General features: G+C 44.2%; 1 protein-coding gene across 5 annotated transcripts in view; it reads right to left on the bottom strand.

The window, feature by feature from the left end:
- The window catches only part of pou6f2 (POU class 6 homeobox 2), a 75,114-nt gene that overhangs the window by 23,441 nt on the left and 27,033 nt on the right, over window positions 1-24,640 (bottom strand). For all 5 annotated transcript variants that reach the window (XM_054766141.1, XM_054766146.1, XM_054766144.1 and 2 more), the window contains one exon: window positions 7,653-7,951. In XM_054766141.1, coding sequence (XP_054622116.1) covers window positions 7,653-7,951 — 299 coding nt within the window. The remainder of the gene's footprint in view (window positions 1-7,652; window positions 7,952-24,640) is intronic.

Below are 24,640 nucleotides of genomic sequence, written 5' to 3'. Positions count from 1 at the left end.
CTAAAAAGGTAATAATAATAATAATAATGCTACATACAGCATGAAGAATGTTAATGCACACGACCATGTGATCATGCTCTTAAGCATCCACACAATAATTAAGGACAATAGTGACGAGTACTAGCAGGGTGTATGTGATCTTACCTTAAAATTCCAAACCACGAAGCCACGTACTTTTTCTTGTAAAAGCAGTGACCAAATGTCCCGTGCACAGACAGTAAATGTTGGGAGTACATTGCAGTTTCTAGCAAGTAGCCGCTTTATGGTCGCAACACGGCCATGGTTGAAAACAGGACCGTGGAGAAATATTTGAGCTAATCTTCAGCAGAGAGCCCAAATGGGACTTTTGACTTGGCCTGCGAGGGGGGCATAATGCAATAAGATTGCATTAAAAGCTTCTTTTGACAGCGTGGCAAGCAGCGCTGCACGCTTGTATTGCTCGTGTGAGCCCGGTGCTCTGTTTGCGGTCACTAATGGGCACCAGAAATTACCAGCAGTGGAATGGTGCCCCGCGGGGGGACTGGCCTCCTCAGCAGAGCGGAGCACTTAGACAGTGTCTGGGAGGAGGGCGGTGGGGCGACTCAATGTCATAACCCTGACTGATAATTAAAGAAACCCTATTCCTTAGCCACTGTTAGCCGAGCCCTGGCTTGGATCAGCGTGTCTGCTGTGTGTTGCCCCCATCTCTCTCCCCGTTTATGGACATGTGGTGTGGTCAGGGAGTTGCTGCTGGATGTCCAGCAGTACAGCAACTGTGTCAGAGGACCTTCAACCTTGGCGAGAGCTCACAATCCAACACCAAAAAGCCAAAAAGCATGAGTAAGGCTTGCTGCAGGTGGGAGGGATATTTTTCAGTTCAACTAAAATCAGCAAGAGAGGAGAAAAATGACATTGTAAACATCCGTATGCCCGCATAACACATGGCAGATCAATACATGGAGTAGAATTATGGAACTGATTGAGTAAGGAAGTCAATGTACAAATACAAGTAGTTTAGGAAACAGTGCAAGCTTATGAAAGGTGTGTGGAAGAAGTGCAATTCAGTAATCGCTAAGACACGGAGACGGGATAGGATTAAATTAGATCTGCTTCTTGTTGAATTGTGCAAGTGTAAACATGTGACACACTTTAGCACTCTTGACTTAAGGTCAGTATTTGCATCTTAAAAAAAGGGACCGTCCCTTTTGAGGACAACCATGTCCAAATTCTGGTGTGAAAGAAGTCATTCACGTCAAGTTAGAAAGGCCCTGCCTAAATAGAGGAGGAGGTCTGCTTCCAACAATGTAACAAACATCTCTTCCCCCAAAGATCGTCTCATTCCACAGGAAGAGTTGCCACGAACAAGCATTTTTGCCGCCGCAGTTATGCAAACGAGCTATTGTTCTGTTGGAAGGTAGTTGGAGACACACCAAAGACATAAATAGGAAGACGAGGAAGAAACTGAAGAAGCCTTTTGGATTAAAGATGAAACGTGTGCAACAAAAAAAAGAGTCCAGTTGCCTTGATTCAACCTTTGTGGAGAAAACATTACCCTCACATAAACACAGCAAATTAACAACTCTTATTTGACATCTGAATGTGTGATTAATTGAAATGTAAATGTAAATGCAATTGTGCAATCTGGATCAGATCTGGATCATGCCACTTGAACCAAGTCAGACCCGAGACACAGTTTTGATGACTTTGGACATGACTTGACAATATCATCAAAGACTCGCAACTCGACATAGACTTTGACATCAATGACTCGGGAGTTAGTATGGACTTTAGTCTGATGACTTGAAAATACTTGATTTTGGGCGAATGTGTTGCCCATTCCGAGTATTCAAGGAACGTGATCATTATCATGTCATTTCCATCGTTGTATTTGTCAAATGTAATCCATTGTTACATCGTCACTATGGCATTTTATTCGGGAGACACTGCTTATGACTTGTAAGAACTCAAACATTTCAAGCATATGACTTCGGACGTGACTTCGAACTGACTTGTCTTGACTTGAGACTTGGATGTCGTTACTCCCGACTTGAGACTTGCACAACACTGAAATGATGCCACCGCCAGTTTAGAGTGCCTAACTCCTGCAATTAAAGTCATTGTTTGTAACTTGTAAATATTTGTGATAATCTTTTACGATTAATTTCAAAGAATTATCCTATACGTAAAACCTACATGTGAAAAAATAATCGCACCCAACACAGATGAAAACATTGCACTCAGATGAATTTCAGTGACTTTAGTGGGTAAATTCGAGGTAATGGTGTAGATTTTCTCCCTGCCTAATCCCTCATTTGAAGTAAATAAAAGTAGTAGAGCTGTCATGGTCAGGTTGTTTCCCTCATCGAGCCCCCCACGCTTTATAATTATTCATATGAAATGTGCTGCTGCTGCTGTTGGTGGGCCGCACACTCTTATTTTCTGCTTCAGTCAACAGTGCACATTTGTATTTCTAAATTGCACGGGGCTTGTTATGTAAGGCAATTTTCTGCCTTCTTAAGACCTCCTGTGCATTAATAGCAGGGGCGAGGCTGCTGCTGCTGCTGCTGCTGCTGAGGCGATGGTCCGCTCATGCTCGAAAGCAGCCGAGCAGCAGGAAGCTAAACGGCTACAGGTGCATCTGATTGGACTTTTACTTGAAATGTGCGCTTTTTAGGGCAGATGTCTGAAATTTGCTTTACAGATCCATGGCCGCTGAATGATCCACTGATCTTTTTGGGGAATTATTCTGGCAAAGAAAAAGGAGTTTAGTATATCAATATGTGGAGTAAAATTATTAATAATATATAAAATAATTAATTATTATTACATAATGAGCAAGGAACTCCAGCAATGTCTTAAAATGAGCCAGTTTGACAAACATGGTGTTTTGAACCACTGTGTCTGATATACAGTAATTCCATTCTTTATTATCAAACAAGTCTTTATTTATTATATTTTGGATGTATTTATTCATGAAACTATGCTTCTGTCAGTTTTTAGCATGGTAACAATAATAAAGCTACATAATCCATCACCCAGTAAGAAGCATGTGTTGCCAAATGTTCGGAATGATTACATTTTTAAGTGAAACAAATGTTTTTTAGATAAATCAAAAACATTTTGGGGACACATGCTGTTAATCAGTTTGGTGTGTTTTCGATGATTTTGAGGCTCTGTTTTATATATTGTACATGAGAGTACGGATAATAATTTAATGCAAACAAGCCGCACTGCACTTAATAATGCGTGTTTGGTGGTTTGATCGTACATGTTCCCTTACACTAAATAAAAATGGGCACATAAAGATAGATCCAAGACCTAAAGTGGCTCCACTTTCATTGACAGGCCATTAGCTGTAAATCGGCGCATGTCATCTTAATTTTGATTTAATATCCTGCAGAGTGACGGTGGTCGTTTTGCTAAATTGAACAGGCTGATCCGGAAAAATCAATCAATGAATTGATTGGCGAGACTCATTTAATACACGTTAACATAATGGTGGCAGACATACGTGGGGAAACTGGCCAAATGGTGAGCATCTAACTGCGGAAAGCAGATACCTAAGCTGGAAACAAAGGCAGCAGAGATGGACCCAGACTTGAGGAGGACAGTAAAAAAAAAAAAAAAAAAAAGAAAATGGCAAAGAGGTGAGGAAAGATGAAGAGTGCAGACAGGACAGCCTCTCAAAGGCCGCTGTGGTTGGCAGCTGCTGACCTTGGCGGCGATGGCTCCTCACCAGAGGCTTCTAATGAAGGCTGATTGCCAGGGAATAGCAGCGAGGCGGCCAGAGGAGAGTGGCGAGGAGGTGGAGGAGAGTGATAAGAGACGAGAGAAAGAGAGAGAGAAAAGGATAGAGGAGAGGCTCAGGTAATTGCAGCACTTGTGGGTCTGGGGCCCTGCGGTCCTGTGATGTCAGGGTGCAGTCGGGAAGAAGAGAGATGTCTGCGGACGCTTTGCTGGTAAATTGTGGAGAACAGGGTAGGAGGCAGGCCCCCGGGCTGTAATTACCCCTATGAGTGTACCCATGGAGAGTGGACAGGCCCAGCGCGGGGCTCTGACAGCGATCACAGGCGACTTTGAGGTGGAGTGGAGACAGACGGCGGAGATCTGACGGAGGAGGTAGCGGAGGATGGAGGGATGAGTCTAGAAGACGACCTTTAGGAGTGTCTTGTTATTGGTACGTTCATGAAACAACCATCTGTTTTTAGAGCGCTTGTCCTCATTAGGGTTATGTGTGAGCGGGAGCCTATCCCAGCTGACGTTGGGCAAGAGGCGGGGTACACCTTGGACTGGCCACCAGCCAATCACAGGGCACGTACTGTACATACAACCATTCACACTTACATTCACACCTTTGGACAATTTAGAGTAGCCTAACATGCATGTTTTGGGATGTGGGAGGAAGCCAAGAGCTCCAGAACACCCACGCAAGCACGAGGAGAACATGTAAGCAAGACTGCAAAGCAACGGTGCTAAACTAGTCCAAAGTGTGGCCAAAATTATTTTCAACAAAATGAAGAATGAAACCTGTTCAACCATCGCTAATTTTCAATTCAACGAGGCGTCCAAGGTCAGAGGTGGACACAAGAGACCATGTGGAAGGAAGGAAGGAAGGAAGGAGTAGGAGGGTCGCCAGAGTCCTGGCATACTACAACCGGAACGGGAGCGTTGATAGGCCAGCCTAAGCTTCCCGCTGCCACGGATCAGCGTGTAGCGCCTCTCCCTCTCCCAGCCCGGCCCGATGTAACTCACTGGAGTGGCAAATTACACCAGACCTACAGCTGTAGCCCGACATTATGATTAATTTGATCGGTAATTTCTCCTGTTTTTCATTTTAATCGCCGCGCCCATTCTGCTGTGGCAGGTCTTTCAGATCTAATTAAGATCAATTCCGGTGTAGCGGACTCGGCGAGCGCCTTCCTGCCGCCAAATCCCCGAGCTCTCCGGGCGTGGAGAAAACCCCGCCGCTCCAATCAATCAACTTCCAGGAAAAAATCCCCACCGGCTCCCGCAATCAGCACATTAGCACACTTAGGCAAATTTCATAATCGCAGCCACTGTCTATTTGTCATCACTGTGGATATTCCAAGCTGTCACATATCATCTACGTGTGTTATGGATTTTGGCGAGGGGCGCAGGTTTGGGTACGGCTGGAAGGTGGGTAGAGGAGGGGTCTTGTAGCATGACAATGACCCAAAACATACGGCCAAGGCAAGAAAGGAGCGGCTCGGGAGAAGCAATTTAAGAACCTGGAATGGCCTCTCTCTCTCCCATAGAAAAAGTGTGGTGGGAGCTGAAATTTCAAGTTGCCAAGCGACAGCCTCGAAACTTTACCGATTTGGAAAGCATCTGTAAAGAGGAGTGGACCAAAATATGTCCTGGTGACCAACTACAGGAAACGTCTGTTGCAATACAAATTTATTTATAACCATTATTCAGTGTTTTTTCTAGCTTTTTTGTTTTGGACAAAATATTTTGGACTGTTCATGTCTATGTCATGGGCTAAACCTGCAAAGTCCAAAAGTAAAACCTAACCGGGTAAAGGCAACAACCTTGTGTGTCTTCAAAAAGGCAGCTATCTGTCACAATTCATGTGTGTGTGCGTGTGAAAAATTAACCAGTGAGGTTTTAATGCCATCCAATCACTGACGCTGGCTGTGTGGCGCTGACGTTGAAATCCTATTGAGTGGTCGCTGCAGGCCGTAGCCTGTCCTTGGGCGAGGCACGCTCTCCGCCAAGGCCAGCACTGACCCGGAGAAAAATAAACCCTTTATGTGCGTTCTAGCTCTTTTCCCGCACACACATGTGCACATTTTGGTAATCCTATTTGATTGAGGCAATATCTTAATGATACCTCCCACCCCTCCTTTTTGGTTTCATCTCAAGGGAGGTCATCATGACCACTTTCACCGCTTCTTCTGGAAGATCTTTTGTGGGTAAAACTAAGAAATGCAAGCGTGACTATACTGCAGCTCTGCAGCTCGTGCTGTGTTTATGTGTAAATAGGAAGCGCTTCATATACATTACATTCTGTGGAAATGTTGCCTGTGGTCTTTGCTCATTGTCAGACTGGACAGTGTGTTTGGAGCCCATTAAATCCAAAGGCTGTTTTTCATGCTGAGACTCAGTAGGCCGTGACGGGGGCCAGAAAAGGCATCGAGGGGCCGGAGGAGAGGGGGGCGGGCTTTGAGGGGTAGGGGGAACAAATAGCCCAACGCATCTTCGCCATAAAGAAGGTTGCAACACAACCCAATAAGGGACCTGACGCTGATGAATGTGACCAGGGACAGCAAGGCGACCCTGGCCGGTCTGCAGCAGAAATGAAACCACAGGGATATAAAATAGGCTATTATCATCACGCGGTGACGGTCAGACAGACAGGGAGGGCCGAGATGGATGGACAGACAAAGTGACTAAAAAGCAGGTTGAGTAGGAAGCAAAGATTAAGAGGATGATAACGGCTGGAGAGCAACCTGGACAGATCCCTGCTGAGATTCAGATTGGGCCACCTCACATGCAAAATACACAAAAGGCTGCACACAAAAGGGTGGGAATTAGTCAAAACATACACCACTACTATGCTGCCTGTGCTATTATTCTTCTGACAAATACACCACATGGTGGCGCTCTTATTTAAACCCCATAAGATTGACTTGACATTTCTCACAAAAAAATAACACACTGAAACACCTTTAGGGGATGCAAGGTTGGTTGAAAAACATGGCCACCATCAAACAAAATGTCTGTTTTACATGTATGCTAGCATGTCTTCAAAAGTATTTTGACCGTAACCCATAGGGGGCGCCAACTAATGGCATACAGTATTCCCTCGTTTATTGCAGTTAACTGGTTCCAGACCCAACCGCGATAAGTGAATTTCCATAAAGCAGAATTCAATATTAATAAACAGAATATTTTCATAGTTAAGAGCATAGAAAACCTGTTTTTGACTTTCTAAACAGGGTTTTTACCCTTATTAGACCCCTCTCAGCAGGAAATAACACCCGTATAGTCACCTTCACACTCATATTACCCAACATAGCAGATGTCATCAGAGAAAATAAGCCATTTAAGACATAAATAAGAATCGTCCTTGTGTGTGCTTCAAGAAATGTCTTCCGGACATGTGGACAGGAAGTGACGTTGGGGATTCAGAGTTGCGTTTTAGCTGGAGTACAGCCACAACAGTAGCCCGTGTTGTTGTTGTGATGATGATGATGATGACAATTACTATTATTATTATTATGTTACTATTGTGCCTAGTGTGAGATAAATAATTAGAAAATAAAAGCATATCGTTGGTGATCAAGTCTGGTGCATGTTAACAGTGACACCTATGGCCAGTGTTATCATCTTATTTTTTTTGTATTTTAGTTCATTTTGAACATTTTTATGCATTAAAATGCATAATTTAGTCCAAGAATACGTAACATTAGCTTAAATAAGATTTTTTTTTTACAATAATATCAGTCAAGCATGAAGCAGCAATCATTTATTTTTGAAAACCTGCAATAGAGCGAGGGAGTGATGTTCCAACCACGATTATTGGGAGGGACTGTACAGTCATTTGACCAAATTAGGATAGCATAGGTACAAAGCAATATAAAATAAAAATACATGATAAAAACAAGCAAAAAGAAGAAAATGACATATGTGATTGTTAGTTTACGTACCGGCAAAGGCATGGGCGGAGTGACCGGCGAGGGAAGGCTTCGGGCAGGCGAGTGGTTCGGCCGGTGGGGCGGCGACTGCTGCGGCTGCCCGGAGGCTGAGGAGCACGCGGAGCCCGGGGACGGGACAGAGGACTGCTGCTGGCTGGGCGGGGTCATGTGATGCTGGGATGACACTTGGTTCTGTATGTGTTGGTGATGGTGTTGTTGATGTTGTTGATGCTGCTGCTGCTGCTGCTGCTGGTGGTGCATCTGCTGGAGCTGCTGCAGGTGTTGGAGTTGGGAGTTCAAGGTTGAGGTAGCTGTTGATTTAAAAAAAACAACCTCCAATTAACATTGTGCAACAAAACAAAAGGAGCCAACTTTAGATTTAGCACATAACAGGAAGCGTCCTTATTTGCAGCACAGGCCCACACCTCTGATGCAAATGCACGAACACAAGGAGGTGTGGGATGCAAACGGCCAACATGTAAATTGCATGGAGCCACAACAGGGGCCTCCAGGGTCTTAGCCTGGTGCATGTCGGGACTCCCTCGATTTAATTTCGCAAGTTGGAAGGACAAATGCAATCAAGGCTGACGTATATAAAGTGCTCTCTCCCAAGTCAAAAGTCTTCATTGTCACTTTGGAGGATGTACAGAAGATTGCGTTTAATGGCTTAAATCTCACAGGAAAGAGACATCCATCTCCCCTGGAAGACGACTGGAACATTAACTAATTGGATCCAATAATGGCGTCCCCATTGGAACCCCATTTAAATGCTGTTTAAAAAAAAAACACTCAAGGCAGACATGAAAGGACGAGGCTTATGCTATGGTATAGTTTTATTCATTCATTCATTCACTCACTCACTCAGGGTGAGCTGGAGCCTATCTCAGTGTCTACATACTATGAGAAGAAATCCATCAGTTTACAGAGGGCGAGGTCCAGTTCTCTTCGGGCGCCGCCTCTCTTCTGCCACGACTCTACAACAGCGACAAAAACGTTGAGCTCTACTTAGAGACGGAATGAAAAGGGCAACACAAAAGGAAAACACAAAAGACATGGGCTTCGATGCCACGTCTGTCAGAAAATTATCGAAAGCACGGCGAGATCAAAGGCGACTGGAGAATTTCCTCCGGCGCCGACCATTACGCCGAGAAACAAGAGGCACAACAAAAGAAGACGAGGCAAAAGCAAACAAATACAGAGGGAATATGGAAGAAGCCCCATGTGGCCTTATTATCAGAGCTCCACGGCAGGTAACTATATTCTTTAACAGCAGTGCTTTATAAATGCTGTCATCTTGTTAAGACTGTCAGGACCACTGACCCGCCATCCCTCCTCTAAGTGGCGACTGGCACCGTGGAAGCTCCTTCTTTTAACCGCGGCCGTCTGATTGCGTTGCTCCAGCACGTAATCCACAAACGGCTTGTCTCGGCTAATTGTTTGTGCGCCTTCCCCGCCGGATGAGAGCTTCACTTGAATGATGGAGTGAGGGCAAAAAGAGTGCCGGGATGCTAGCGAGCTCATTATATCGCAAAAGTGTCTCTTTGCGCTGCGCTTCTGACTCGCGAGGTCTCTGTCTGACTGCGACTGCGGAGGCTCGCAGTTTTAACTGTTGACACCGTTCAGCTACAGCATGTTAATGTTTGCAATGAGGCCCGTGCAAACCGGCCATATGATTAGGTACGCCACCGCAATCCGGTACTACCGCACTGACCCGAATTTAAGGCAGTATTTTTTTTTTTTTTTAGATTAGACAAAAGGCAGGTCCATCTAGGGAGCTATACATGCAAACCAACAGGTGGCGCCACATGACAAGTCAGAGCTTTTCTTCCAGCCACTCACACACACACACACCAGTGACCTGCTGGGAAAAAGTGTCCCGAAGTTGGACAAGTTGGCAAACAAAAGAGGAGTTAAGATGCTAATTTTAATTCAATAATGCTGATCATTGAAGCAGTCATCAAACAACTGCCCAGCTGCTAATTACATTTTAATTTCAACTAATAATCATTTTTAGTTCATAGAAATATTTTTCTAAAGAGGTGTCTTGAAAAAGAGAGATCATCTTATATTTGGGTTCTAGAGACTTAGACGTGTGACATGTATCCGCCAAGAAAGTCAGAGCTTTTCTACCTTTCACTCACACACCAATGACCTGGAGAGCAGCAACACAGGAAACCGCAAGGGGCTCTGTAGTTGGAAGATAATGGTGATCAATGAAGAGTCATCAAACAACTGTCCAGCTTTTCTATTTGCACTCATTGAAAAAAAACATTTCAACATGTATTTTTTTGCGTCTTGAAGAGGGGCGGGGGGCGTCTTATATTCAGGGTGGTCTTACACTTTGCAACGTGCCCGGAGTGGTTTTCTTTCCTTGCAGTCTCTTTGGCTACGTGGAAGTGAAGTGAAGTGAAGTGAAGTGGCTCACATCACCCACCACTCCAGACTACGACATCCACCCACACGCTCCTCGGGACAAACATTGTGGCAATTTCTCCATGAACTGCCATAGCAAAAAGTCTTGCCCTCTTCCTTCTCAATTTTGTACGTGGAATGATTTGGTTAAGAAAATGTTGACTCCCGTTGCAAGAAAGTGCCACAAACACGGCAAGAACAACAGAAACAGGGGCAATGTTTACTTCCGTAAGTGAGTTCCGACATCGTGTTTTGTTCATCGTGTTTTTTTTCGGTCATGTGAACGACCACATAAAAGAGCGGATTTTAACAAAAAAATCTGAATTGGCCATCATACCGTGCAGTGTGAACGTAGCCTTTGTTAGTGCGCAGAAGTATGCACAACTTCCCAAGGAAAGGTTCCACAAAGCTTGGCATAATGTTGAGGTAGAAGATGACATTACATTTCTGTGCAGATCTGGACAAAGTCAAGGATGAAGGAATGTATCTGTGTAATACACCTGTATAATGAAACACGTGTGAGCCTCATTATTTTTGTAAAGGCAGATTGCTTCTTGTACTGGATCTTATTAGATGATCCAGGTGGAGATAATGATGCCTTTTCTCTAAATCAACTTTTATTGCCGCATGCCGGAGGACGAAGTGAGACTGATGATCAGATGTTTAAAGGCTGGGTCAAAACTTGCACGTTTTGTTTCCGGTGCGGAAAAACAAGAAGCTTCCTCGTTACCAGAACTACCTCGCTATTACCTCTGGGCATGATGTCTTTCCTCTCAACGTAGAAACATGTGACTGCTGAGTGTACATTTAGAGTATTTTAAAAACACTTAGTGGTACTTTCACACACATGAAACTCACAAAGCAACTCTTAAAATGCTTAGCATGTACGAAGGCTCAGCCAAGGCCAACTTGAACATTTTCCCCCCCGATATCAACCTGACTGAAAAGTCCAAAAAGGTATAAGGGAAATAAACAGTGAGATATCATCAAAGAAAGCATGCTTCATCAACCCTGGATAGATTTGACTGGCCTTAAATGAATGGATGGCAGCTTGCTTTTTATTCTAGGAGATCAATAAACTTAATGCACTTCATATTTTCTCCTCTATTCAACTGAATTCCATGCCTGCATCAATAACTAATTAACATTTCTGTCAATGACAAGGAAAACCACCAGTAGATTTTTAATGTAAAAAGTGAAGCGAGCGAGGACTGACAAGCTGGCCATTGCTGCTCTTCCTCACGTCCCGCCACGGAAGCCTGTAAAGCGCCGCTTCAATTGCCTTTCCACTGAGTCACGCTGATAATTACTCCACTGGAGGTAAGGAGATTTAGACTGCACCGGATCGGGATAATTACGGAGGTGGTCAAAAGAAGGTTGTTTTTACTCGGTGGATTAGCTTGGAGCAGGTCGCTCGAGTGGATAACATCACGCTTTCTGCACTGATGTCTTTAGTTCTCTCTCTGCCTCCGTAGAACACCATCCTTTATACACTAACATGAAAACCATGCGGCCTGCAGTAATAATCATTTTAACTTTGTGACACAAGGTTAGCATTTTAAAGCATCAAATCCCCTCCATTCACCATAACAGTGCCGCTTTTTAATTCTGCTTGCTTGTTGAATGGCACAGTGGTGGCCTGGGGACCTCCGGGGGTCCTTGAAGGGATTCTGGGGGGGGTTCCCAGTAAAATAAGATCTACTTCCATTTCTTCTTTGGATGAAAAAGATATAAAAGGTGACGGCAGGCAGTGCAGGTGAAGGTTAAAAGCTAAAAATCGTATTAACCGTCAACGACATTAAGTTTCTTACTGAAAAGAAAAAGCAGCTTTGGTGCACCTGATAAGATTAGGAGATTGGAGATATTTTAGGTGTTAATATTAACATTTATAAACGTATCACAGGCTTGACGTTTGGATTTGAGATCATCACAGGAGTAAGATTCATTAGTCAAGACGAGGCATGATATGCTGCTTGGACCGGAACTCAAGAAAAAAAGTCAACAAGGGATCTACGGCTCTACTGTACAATTTTACGTGGTTTAGGTTGAGTTATCACAGGATTAAAATTGTACTGGGGTGGGGGGGCAATCCACTGTATGTAAATATATGCTAGGCTATCTGAACAAAAACACTCCGCATCTTAGCTTTGTGTTGTAGGTGACAAAGCAAATGAGTGTAACATCTAATAACAGTGTTTCTCATACATTCATTTATTTGGAAAAGCACAAATACATTTAGCTCTACCGCTTCCCCCTTGCTTATAAACACATTATAACGGGACTCTCTGTCCCATTATGTAGCTTGTCCTTCCAACTCCGTACAGTAGATGGCATCGTAGCTGTGCTTCTTAACACACCTCATACGCAGCTGCTCTGCCAGAGAATAAGAAGAGAATAAGAAGACGTAGCAGGAGGCATCAGTGTTGCCAAATTACAGCTATGTCGCTATATTTAGAAAAACAATTCCGCAAAACAAATAGCGACAGATCTTCATGGTTGACTATGGTATAGTATTAGTCAACAATATTGAAAGACAAGTTGTATGTCGTATTGTGGTCACGAGGCGTCAGTAATGTTATGACACTTGAGACTACATTGACTTTCACACTGCATGGAGTTATTGAGCCAGCAGAGCTCAGCCGACATGCCATGGCTGAGATCGAATAGAAAAAAGGTTCTCCTCTCATTTCGTGTGGAAGTGGTAAGTTTTTGGCTTCTCTGTCCTTCTTCTCCACTCCGTTGGAAACACTTGAGGTTTAGAATAAGTAAATTAAAGAGGCTAACTAGTTAGCTCGCTAGCTTGCTATGCTAGTGGTGGCTGTCTGTTATGTCCCTGCAGTGATCTCGTAGCCTGTGCAATGTGATGTAAACAAAAATTAATATAATTATATAATATATAATATAATAAGAGTGTAAAAATGACTATTGGGGCTTTATTTCATGTCTACAGAGCTCTAATATTAAAACCCGTATTTAGAAATTCATAAACAGGTTTTCTATGCTCTAACTACAAAAATATTCTTCTTATTAATATTGACTCCTACTTTGCAGAAATTTTATCGCGATTGGGTCTGGAACAATCACCAATTGATTAACCACGATAAACGAGGGACGTCTGTATCTCTGACATAAGGGATATAATATATACTTTAGGCATTTCTTTGCAATTGCAGTAACTTTTTTTGGTAATAAATTACTTTAATTAAGAGTTTAAAAGGTATTTTTTCCTCCTGGTAGTGTCTGGAAGCAGGAGTGTCCCAGGGTTATTTCATTGAATATGTTGACAAAATGTAATACAATCGGACCCAGTAAGGGGTCCCGTGCTTTTGTCCTTCATATCCAGTCCAGACCCACCCCCAGCTACTCCCTAAAGAAGAGCCCATCTGCCTGCAGGACAGGACAGACTGGGTTATTACAGCGTGTTCATGGTCCCATCATGTGTCGTCAGACCAAAGCGGAGGCCCTGAGTAAAAGCCTCATGCAAAATTTATGTTCATGCGGCTGTTTCACTGGGTGGAAAAATCAATATTGGGGGGTGGGGGGGGCTGATGCACAGAGATGACTGAGTGCTCTCTGACTGACAGTAAAAGCCGAGAGAGATTGAGGGGCTGCATTTACTGCACTGGGGAAGAAGAGTTGCCATAACAATCTGGCTCACCTTAAATTTGGATTCTATTTCGGACATACAGTGGAACCTGCTTACATCCACGTCCCTCGCACTGGATGACTCACGTCGACACAAGCGGCTGTTGACATAACCGAAACAGGCCAACTTGCACATTTACTTGTGACTTTGTCTACAGACATAAGAAGAATTTCTTTGAACGCCAAGGTGCTGAAGCCAATGCACAGAGTGATCCCTCTTCCTGCCAAACAATATCTTTGTTGACTTACGGTAGTTTTTTTCTGCATATTTTTCATATGTTTTATACCAGTGGCGGGGGGCGCATGTGGTACCTGCGCCTTCAGGGGGACTTAACCGACTTAATCCACCTCTTATTACCACCCCCATCACGTCACAGTTACACAAACCATCAACAAAATACAAGAAGACGATATAAATGGCTTGCCTTTACAGGGCCAGAATTTTTGTCGGCACGCACTGGGAAGGCCAGCATTGTTTAAAAACTGTAACCATAATAATAATCTGTATTACTATATCACAAACCCTTCTTGTACCAAGAGCCTTGGTCTTTACCAACTGAGCTATAGTTTGTACTTATGCTCAATAAAATTTGTCTTGTCTACAAGTTTTGGTCAACCAATCAGAGGACAGAAAAATGCTGATGTTATTGTAGGCCATTTAGCTGCTATGAGGTAAATCTGAAATCTGAGCGATTAAAGAAACAGCCTCATTGCTAAGAGCGTACCAACCGCCAGCACTACTGATTCTGAAGGCCCTTCGCAGATTACATTGACATGGCATGTTTAGGCCAGCAGAGAAAGCTTTGCTGGCCCTGACCACCCGCCACTGTTTTATCCTCTTATCAAAGAGAGCTGCTGTGGTAGTTTTGTTGCATGTCTCGACTACAGTGGAAAAGAAAGATTTCGTACGTTCACTAATCTTTCTTCTGGTGGCTAACGAGCTAAAAAAATGTAATAGGTGCATTTTGTTCGTTTCTGTGGTAGAATCCAGGTTAATATTGCCATGTTTTTATTTTGAAGCTTACTTTGCATTGAACAGGAAGTCACTCACTGTCTGCACGATTTAATGCTGTGGAACTAAACGGTTATTGTGTTGATGTTGGTGTTTCATGCTGCTCTGGGATAATGGCGACATGAACGATACAGTAGATCCCTGCTATTCCCAGGGGGTTACGTTCTACGACCACCCGCAAATGGAAAATAATCGTGAGCAATTAAGACACCCATAAGAATGACTATTTTTGACATTAGATGGGTTTTCTGCAAGAAAAAGCACAAGTTTTTTTATTTTAAAAAAATCAGAATTTGAGGGGTCTTAATCATGAACATGCGTGGATCCACTGTGCTACAACACGTCGACATAAACAGCCCCATTTTTCACAGAAATGACCTCTTCCTGTGTCGACAAAAGCGGTCGACCATGTGCCTGTATGTCAACGTCGACATAAGCAGGCACTTTTTAGTCAGGATCGAGACTTGATGAGTTGGTGAACTTACTCGGCACTGTGACACAGGAGCACACGACGCATGAGTTTGCTTTCTTTTAAATGAGTTAAAAGACATCTTGTTGTGAATTAGGAGCTTATTAAGCGTTCTCTTTCCCTCCAACTTAGGCAGATTGTGGCATAATCAAAAGGCGGCGTGGGTATGAGGAAGACATCACAGCTGCTTTTGTTGTGCTGCAGCTTACATACGCTTCTGATAGCGCGCCGTACACCCCACACACTGCATTTGGGGAAGGAAGGCGGGAAGAAGAGCGCGGGAGAAAAGAAAGTCGTCTGGGATGAAATAAGCCCAAACAATGGGATTTGCTTTCCATTCTTCTGCCTCCCATCGTGGAGCTTTAATTATTCCCTTTGCTTGCGTCTGAGGGAGCGTGTAAGCACTTTCACACGAGCAACAACATGCCCGGCGGCACAACGCTGTCTGCCCGACTGATGTGGAGCCTTGTGAGTGACACGCAGGCCTCTTGTGATTATTAATGCTCTTTAATACAACACAGAGCAGGCCCTACGACTGAGACGGGGGGGAAAAAAAACTAGATTTCCAAATGCAAATGGAATTAGGATCCACTGCATGTGTGTACATAAACAATGGGAATGACTGGGTCATGTTTTGGAGATGCAACAGCACCAAAGGGCGTGCTTGATAACAAGCGTGCAGCGGCTGTTTAATGGATTCTCGCTGGATCCTGATGGGATCCTTTGTGCCGCTTTAGTAGCTCCTTCCTGAATGCTATATGGAATCTTTCAGAGCCCACAGCGATGTATGATGAATGAAGTAGCGTGCTACTTATGCGCTTATCGTGCTCACTGACTAGCAACAGGTTCAGCAAAGGGCAGCGGCAGTAAATGAAATTCTGCGGCGGGACAATACATCATCAAAACGGGAAGGTATGCACTGGAAACTTACGAGCCTTCTTTGGGAGCGGACGAGGTGCCTGATGGGGCGACGTGGCGGCTTGTGCGTTGGAGAAAGCGACACAAAAGCCAGCAGATTTTGTCGAATCAGTCCTATTTTCTGTGTCTTTTAACCATTTTTGCGCCGCTGTTAAAGAGGAAAGCGGCAGGGCTAATTTCACAGTGAGAGCGCACTGAACACAGCGGGCCAAGGTCCATGGTGCTCCTGCTAAGTCCACTTTGTCATTGAAAAGTACAAGAGCGTAATGCAGGAAACACAAGGAAGGCGAGTCAAACTCTGGAGATGACTTAGCGAAGCTTTTGTAAGAAGTGTAAGAAATAGATCTCACTTTGCAAACATGCCACAGGATCCATCTCTGGTGTGTCTGCAGCCGGTCCAGAAATAGCACCCACGGGACCGACACGCTCCTCGGGCCTCCTGTGGGACCTTTTAAGCCGCACTGATGCTGATAAAAGCCCCCCGCAAATCCGGCCCACAGATACCCGGCCCATTAATTAAGGTAATGATGCCCTGGTCAGCAATTAGTAACCGCAGACTGCTTTTAGTGGCGGCTGAGACGCCTCCGCTGGCGAGGGGCTCGGGTTCCGTGCCATCTGCCGACAAACGTGGCCGCAGACTCTTTGGTTTCAGGAGGATGACCTCGACCGCGTGTGCGCTCGCTCACTTCTCCTGGAGAGATGCAAGAGTGAGTCGTGTGAAAATCCATACATACAACCGTGCACGCCGGCAATATGGGAAACGTTCAATGCACACGCTATTGATCAAAATTACTACATCTGTGTTGAGTGTAAGTAGTATTGATTAGCGCATAACGCTACATTGATTTGCTTGTTTTATTAAGCTCGCGATAGATCCAAAATACGCTGCTCTGCAATCTTTCTGTAATGACACCAGTTCATTCTGTGCATCATTTGTGTGGAGCACAAACTAACTGCAGCATTACACCGCCACCAAAATAGGCTGGAGAGCTGTCATTGTACACATGTCAAACTATTTAGTCAAATTTAGTGTCATGTTATATGCAGAGAGGCCATTAAAAGGCAGGACCTTCCTAAGGCCCAGAAATGAAAAGTTGCATTAAATACTTTTCTTGGATGAAAACAGTAGGCTACAGTAGTTTTGAGGCTTTTTTTTTTTTTTAATAAAATGAATTATTTACAATGGAAAGCACATCACAGCTGCACTTTCCTATATTTTTTTCAGCTTTTAAGGGGTGGCAGTGGCTCAGGAGGTAGAACAGGTCATTGGCTGGAGGTTCGATCCTCGCTCCCTGTCGTTATGTCCTTGGGCAAGACTCTTCACCCACCTTGCCTCCAGTGCTGCCTACACTGGGGTATGAATGCAAATAAATATTTGGTGGTGGTCGAAGAAGCCATAGGCGTGAATTGGCAACCACCAGTGTGTGACTGAGGAGTGAATGAATAATGGGTTCACTTGTGAAGCACTTGGGGTAACTTGAAAAGCGCTATAAAATCGAATCCATTATTATGATATTCCATGATTAGTTACACTAACACCATCTCTTGAACTTGGCAGTTTTTCTTCTCAGTTTCACATACATGCATTCCTGCATTGTGATGCATTTGTTGCATCAACCATCATCATCTTTTTATAGGAAAAGTACCAGTAGGAAGCCCTCATCCCCATCAAAGAACATGGGTTTTGAGTCGAGAAAATATTGATTAAACACTTAAAGCTTAAAAAAAACACCCAATTTCTACATTTAAACACAATAACTGGATAAATATAATCACTTACTTCCCTTGCACCCATTAAACATGCTGTTTAATGAAGCAGCCATGTTGGGAAGCCAGATCTTCTATTTCATTGGACAAACCGCAACAAAGCCCAGGATGTCTTCTCCACAACGCAACAGGTTTGAATTCTTGTAGAGCGATAATAAGGCTGTGAAACGCATTGCTGGGTGGCAGGAAGATTTATTGGGGTAATTAATGGTAGGCCTTAATCACGGTTTGGTGCGTGCCTCGGTTTTAAGGTCACGATTCAGTTGATTCTGGGTAGAATGAGGGAAGAAAATGCAAAACATATCTTTGCCCGTTCACGTACAAGGCTTTAACGATGGAAGAGGAGCTCTTCAAGCTCTGGGCACTATTGCTCCCGCTAGCCAGAGGCTGGGCTGCACTCTTCCTGTCACTCACTTACCATGTGGGAACGCCATATGTCTCGGTACTGTACCAAGAAAAGTCAGATTAGGAATACATCTAGCCGTGCCAAATAAAGAGTGTGCTGCTTTTTACAGTTCTGCATGTGTAGTATTTTCACTGCAGCTCCAGCCCATAAAAGGACCATTACCATTACAACTGACGCAGAACAAACATGAATGTGAAATGTCATCCAGTTCCGTCAAGCACGGGGATGCTAGTTCCGCAAGATTAGCATCTCCCAGCGCTCCCCACCGCTGCACCTTGTCTAATATTTCATTTACAACATTTCATAAGTTCATTTTCCCCTCACTGGCCATGTAAATCACAAATCAATTTTCATTTCAAATGCTTGACTAGCGATGGCTGCGGAGAAAGCTCCTGCGCGGTGCCTCTGCAACATGGCAGACCTTTAGCAAATGCGACCGAGAGGCTTTGGCAGCAAAGGAGTGAGATGTAATTTCAACAAAACATCTCCGGGGCCAGCTGGTCCAGGCGTGGAAATACCAGGAGAACACAATCTATAAATCATTAGTATACCAAAAAAATAAATAAAGCCGTCACTTAGCGACACAATGGTGAACAGAACGCGTGAGCATGTATGTTGCAGGAAAATCCAAATAACAAGGGAAAGAGTACTAATGTATTGTACTCAAGTAAAAGTACAGTTACTTTGCCGAGATTTAATTCTAGAGCAAGTAAAAGTACTACTCAAGTGAAAAAGTAAGTGCATATAAAATAAAAGCAAAAGGTACAGGAGTAACATAGAACAAGCCTCAAACCAGGAACCACGTGTTCTTTGACGAAGCAACACCTGGGATTAAAGTCGTTGTTGGGGTTGGGGTTGGGGTTGGGGGAGGGGTGCAGGTAATTAGTGACATCATCACCAAATCTGCATAATTGGCCATGACAAAAAGAAAAGCAAAACAAATGTTTTCAGATATACAAATGAACTTTCTTCTGTCGCTTCTTTTTGTTGTATTTCATGTCACAAACAAGACAGAGCCACCCATGATGGGGGCCGCAGCAGCACCCGCTGCTCGTTGAGACGAGCATTACGTGCTTTCATGTTAGATTCCACAAATGTCTCCTCACCAGATTTGTCGCAAGTCCCTTGGACACTGGAAAAAGGGTATGTAGAGGGTCTGATTATTTGCTGAATATGGAGACAACGTCACAAAGTTGGCAACACCAACCTTTCCTGCTCAGTCTTCTTATTCTTTGGCAGACCAGGTGCGTTATTATGTTTCTATGATCGAGAGCGAAAAGGTAGCGCCAAATAATGAGTGTATAAAGCGCAAAAATAAAATGAATCATCGTCTTCCTGCTGCATTTACAGCCAGATTTTTTTACTTGCTATTTTTTTCTTACTTCATTTAAAATCTAGCAAATTGCAATACTTCAGAGAAAAGGAAGGTTTTTGAATGGGAACTAATAGTAATTTTTGCTTTTGTTTATTTATTTTACACCGTTGACTTTATTTTGCTCAACCATTTGTATGTAATAAAATAATAATAATAACAATAATAATAATAATAATTGTAATATTTTGTTTTGTTACGATTACCTGGTCTTTTTTAATTGTATGAAATCTTTCAGTGTGTTGATTGTACCTGGGAACTGGGACACAACCCCTAATTTGCTCTTTTTCCTCGTCGCCCTCCCATTTAAATATCTCGGTTTGAAATTTTTCCTTGCGTGGGGAGAGGGTGGGGAGGAGGAACCTCCCTTTTTCGCCCCCTTATTTTCGGCAAAATTGTTCTTATTTTCAAATGCAAATGTTGACGGTATGGTGTTGATATAAATATGTTTTGTGTTTTATTATTATTGTTGTTATGATTACGATTATGATTATGATTATTATGATTATTATTATTATCATGATCGACAAATGAAAAGCAAAAATGACAAAATCATTCAAGGATTTTGAAAAATGTCCATGTAAAAAGTATCGGTATCAGCGATACAGGCCCTGCATTTACTTGATCGATACCAAAATGTGTAGTATCGGCCACCTCTACTATTTGGGGCTGTGTCCTGCAGCACGGCTGAGCCACAGTGACAACGCTAGCATCCATGCCGAGCAGCCAGCGGGTGAAGAAGAAGAAGAAGAAGAGAGAGTCTGCGTCTCATCCAGCATAAAAAGACAGAAATATCAGGGGATCCATGCGCTTATACATAATGCTGTACAATCAAGCACACAATTATGCCACATATGTAAGTTGAATCCCCAACAAATCATTAGCATGTCTGCAACAAGTGAAGCTCGCGGGGGGGGGGGGGACATTTACTGCCGAGCATCAAAAAGACATGAGAGAGTAAATCATCCGTCTCGGGGGGTTGGGATCTGCATTGCATTAAAGCCGTGCATGAGCCACAGTGTAAATGTGCTTGTTTGATTCTAACCCCCTCACTTCTCCTCTGTACTGATTGATTGGGATTCTTTCTTTTTTTTTCGCCCGCCAAAGAGTCACAAAGGCAGTCACCCGGCACGTTTGCCAGCTTCTTGTGGAAGGCAAACAATAAACTAGTGGCAGATATCAGTGGCGGAGATGAGAGGTGAGGGCGCCGTGTGCGGCGCTTGCAGCACCTCTCACTCTCAATTATTTGGCTGCTGTCACAACAAATCAATCAAATTACCGCTCGGAGGAGTGTGTGCAGCTGCTCCTATTGCACCGCTAGTTGCATTAGCTTTGAAATGTATGAGCTCCACATTTTATCACTATTATTTATTTAATGCCGCTCGCTCCCCCCCACCCTGCCAGTCGTCGTACAAGCACTGCAAAGTTAAATCATTAAAAGGGGGCAACAAGGAATACGAGCGGCTTGAGAAAACACTGCAAATTAAACAGGGAGGGGGTTTGGGCCTCTGTTGTGGCAGAAAGTGTCGTCCTTTTACGCTCATTGTGTACACACACATACACACAAAAATATGATTGTAAAGTGGAAAATCCATCAAAGAATGGCTACTAACCCGTTTTCTGGGGTGCATTTTGAATGATGTAACCAACCAGGATACTCTGGATTTATAGTCTTTTGTCTCGTACGATCACATATTGATGAATTATGAATGAGATTTTTGTTTTTGCAGAAAAAAAACTGCCTATTGTCAGGGGGGGGGAAAACACGATGTTCCTTAATTTAACATGTTAAGAAACACAAAAAACCATGACTGTATTCTAGGCCATTCTAAGCAACTTTCATCCAACTGCTTTTTGAAACGCACATAAAAAAGATCCAAACGATGACTGGTGGGATACACTGTGGTCTTCTGCCCTTGTGCATATTTCTATGATGGACATCCTTGGAAGAAGAAGGCAAAAAAAAAAACAATGAAAAAAGGGGAAATGGCAGCATGAACTCCTTTGAGGAGGTAATAAGGTACCAGGTAAGGCAGGAGAGGTCTTTGGCCTCTTAAAGGAACATATGTCAGCCATGGCGGAGGAGATGCAGGCTGACATGTGTAACTATAGCTGAAACATCCCGGGGGGGCTTGCCCTTTGGTGGTGTAATGAGCAGAGTGATTTCCCTAATTTGTAGCGCGCCAACAAGCCGCCACCTCTGAACGACACCACTGAGTGTTTTCATCAAAACGGCAGACGGGGGGCTTTGATTGGCACCGACGCCAGGTCTCATTACGGCGGGTGAGTGGGATGGCGACCTTTATCGGGAGTGCTGCGCCTCGCGCGTTTTCCCGGGATGAGCACAGAGGAACAATGCGCTCACCTCACCAATAGAACTCGGCTCTGTGATGTGATGCGCCGCCTGGCTGAGAGCAAATAAGATGGGGTGTGCTTATTAATATGAAAGAGGAGCAGTAAAGCAGCTCCTTGCATTAGCTGAGTGGGGCGCAGAGAAGAGGAGTAGACGCCTGAGACTTTGTTCTGTTCCAACCCACTGAGCACGTCGTGCGCCGCACGCTTTTGATGCAACCTGCCTAACAAGTTGCGTTAATCATCATTTGCTTGTTATAAAAGTTGCCCCGGCATCTAACAAGGTGTTTTGTAAGTATCAGATGTGCATAAGTCAAACTCTGGGATATAATCACATATGTTTTAAAGTCAGAATAAATGTCATGTTTACAAAGCTCTGGCGTGACGCAGCCTACTTTTCGCTGCTGTGAAGTCAGTGGGATTTGTGTGAAGCTCTGTCACAAAGGATAACTGTCTCCCTTGGTTAGGTTCATTGGGAATTAGCTGTTTTTTTTAACATGGTGAATCATTCTGACAAACATCCACTTACTCACTTGCCTGTTTACCAACTCGTGCCAGGTCCTGACTCCCATCCGCTTTCTATGGTCTTTGTCCTCATTAAGGTCGCGGGTGAGCTGGAGCCAACCCCAGTTGACGTTGGGGTGAGAGGCGGGATACATCCTTCCCGCCTCGTCCCATCCCATGCTTCACCTCAACTGGCACGATTGAAAGAGTGGTCTTGGGGCCAGCACGATTCCATGCATACCGCGCGGTCCAGTCCTGCACACACCTCTGACAGAGATGTGAGCACGCTAGCCAATATGCTAAAAGCTCAGGGAGGAAGGTTTACTACTTAACGTTCCAGCGCACAGCTGAGCTAGCTGGCATCCATTACACACCTGCGCATGCATGCATGCAAGATAGCAGAGTCGTAGAATGACTGCAATGCGAGCACTCTATGCAGATTCTTAATGCTAACCCACACAATTCAGAGCAGAAATAAAATACAAAGACTCAAAATCATCCAAAAGTCAAACCCACAGCCCGCTTGCTCAGTCACGACGATGTATATGTCCATAATAAAGATGCATGTTGCAAAAATGATGACAGTGGCAACCTTTTAGGAAAATATACAATCAGAGTAACTCCAAAAAAGACTGGAAATATTCCACAAAGTCATACAAATTGCATTACTACAGCACAACAGCCTGTGTCATTTAATTCATGTGATGGGTACTCCTGCAAGAAGTAGTAACTGCAGCGACCTTGTATGAAACAAATACTGTAATCAGAAAGACTCCAAATAAGTATAATATAATAAAATAAAATATATAATATAATAAAATAATCCACAAAGTCAGAGAAATCGCAGTTATAGAGCAGAATGGAAGTGAGGGTTCGAAAGTGCGAGTACGCCCTGATGGTCTCCAATTAGTCCAACATGCTTGACTTTGGAATGTGGAAAGAAGCAGGAATACTCGAAGAAAACCCATGCAAGCTTGGGAAGAACATGCAAAGTCCACACAGGGACGTTCCAGCGGTTATTCCAAACCTCTTGACTGTGAGGCCGACATGCAAACCACTTGGCCACTGTGCAGCCTGATCCTGATTACTGTCAACCAACAACGCAATAAGGGTGTAAGTCAGACCATTTTAAACGTTTCTGTCCTTATTAGTCGCTCATTAGCCGCCTCATTAGATCTCAATGCTGCTTGGCCCCTCCCACAGCCTCACTACCGAGCCTTGTAGTGATTTCCTTTGACGCTAATGAGGAAGCAGCATGAGTGCTGCAAAGCACACTTGCTCTTCAGGTCATGAAACCAGCCGAGCGCTCCCCGGCGACAGTGCACCGCCATATTATGTGTGTGATTAATCAGGCCTGGGAGGCCTTGGACGGGGGGGAATGATGCCGGGGCAGAGGCCAGAGTTGCAGTTGTCTGACAGAGGTGCTGTGCCAGCAGGCCTCATTCAGCGCAGCTGTGATGAAGTCAGACAGCGGAGAGCGGAGGAGCGCCGTGTGGCCGGAGGGGCCTGGACATAGTCAAGACATTTAGCTTCACTCGTGACTTGTGTCGCTTTCTCTCCGCGGAGGTCCCTTCAACGCATCCCCTTCAGATAGGAGGATGTGCGAACGGGCGGTCTGTCAGTCCGCACGTTTAAAAAAAACTGCACAGACATCCCTCCGCCGCTGCTTTTATGTCCTTTTATGGGGAGCGTGTGCGTTGATGTGGTTGGCAGTGGGCAACAAACAAGGGAGGTGTTAGTTATGGCATTCTGACACCCTGACAATGTGTTTGTCAATCACTTCCTCCCATCACCCAGACCCCCTGGGTCAACCCTGATCACCAGGAGCAGCAGGAGTTGAAATGTGAGTCAGAGCCATTATCATCCACGAGTGAAGGCTACATGGCGGGCGGCACTGGGTAGATGTGGATTTATTAAAAGCTCTGCCTACAGCAACGTTTGTTGTTATTTATGCATGTTTGTGTCCATTAGGCTGCTACCTCCATATTTCCACATTCGGGGCATGCATCCATCCACTTCCCCACATGAGAGGGACGCTCCCCTGCACTTTGTGCTGCACTGGCATTATTGTAATCTCCATCCTAAAAACACACTGCTTTACATGAGACCTGCCGTCTTTTGACATTAGTGCGCTGCACTCATC

Source organism: Dunckerocampus dactyliophorus, chromosome 21 (genome assembly GCF_027744805.1).
Source record: "Dunckerocampus dactyliophorus isolate RoL2022-P2 chromosome 21, RoL_Ddac_1.1, whole genome shotgun sequence".
Classification (NCBI taxonomy): Eukaryota; Metazoa; Chordata; class Actinopteri; order Syngnathiformes; family Syngnathidae; genus Dunckerocampus; species Dunckerocampus dactyliophorus.
This window is presented reverse-complemented; position numbering and strand designations above follow the sequence as displayed.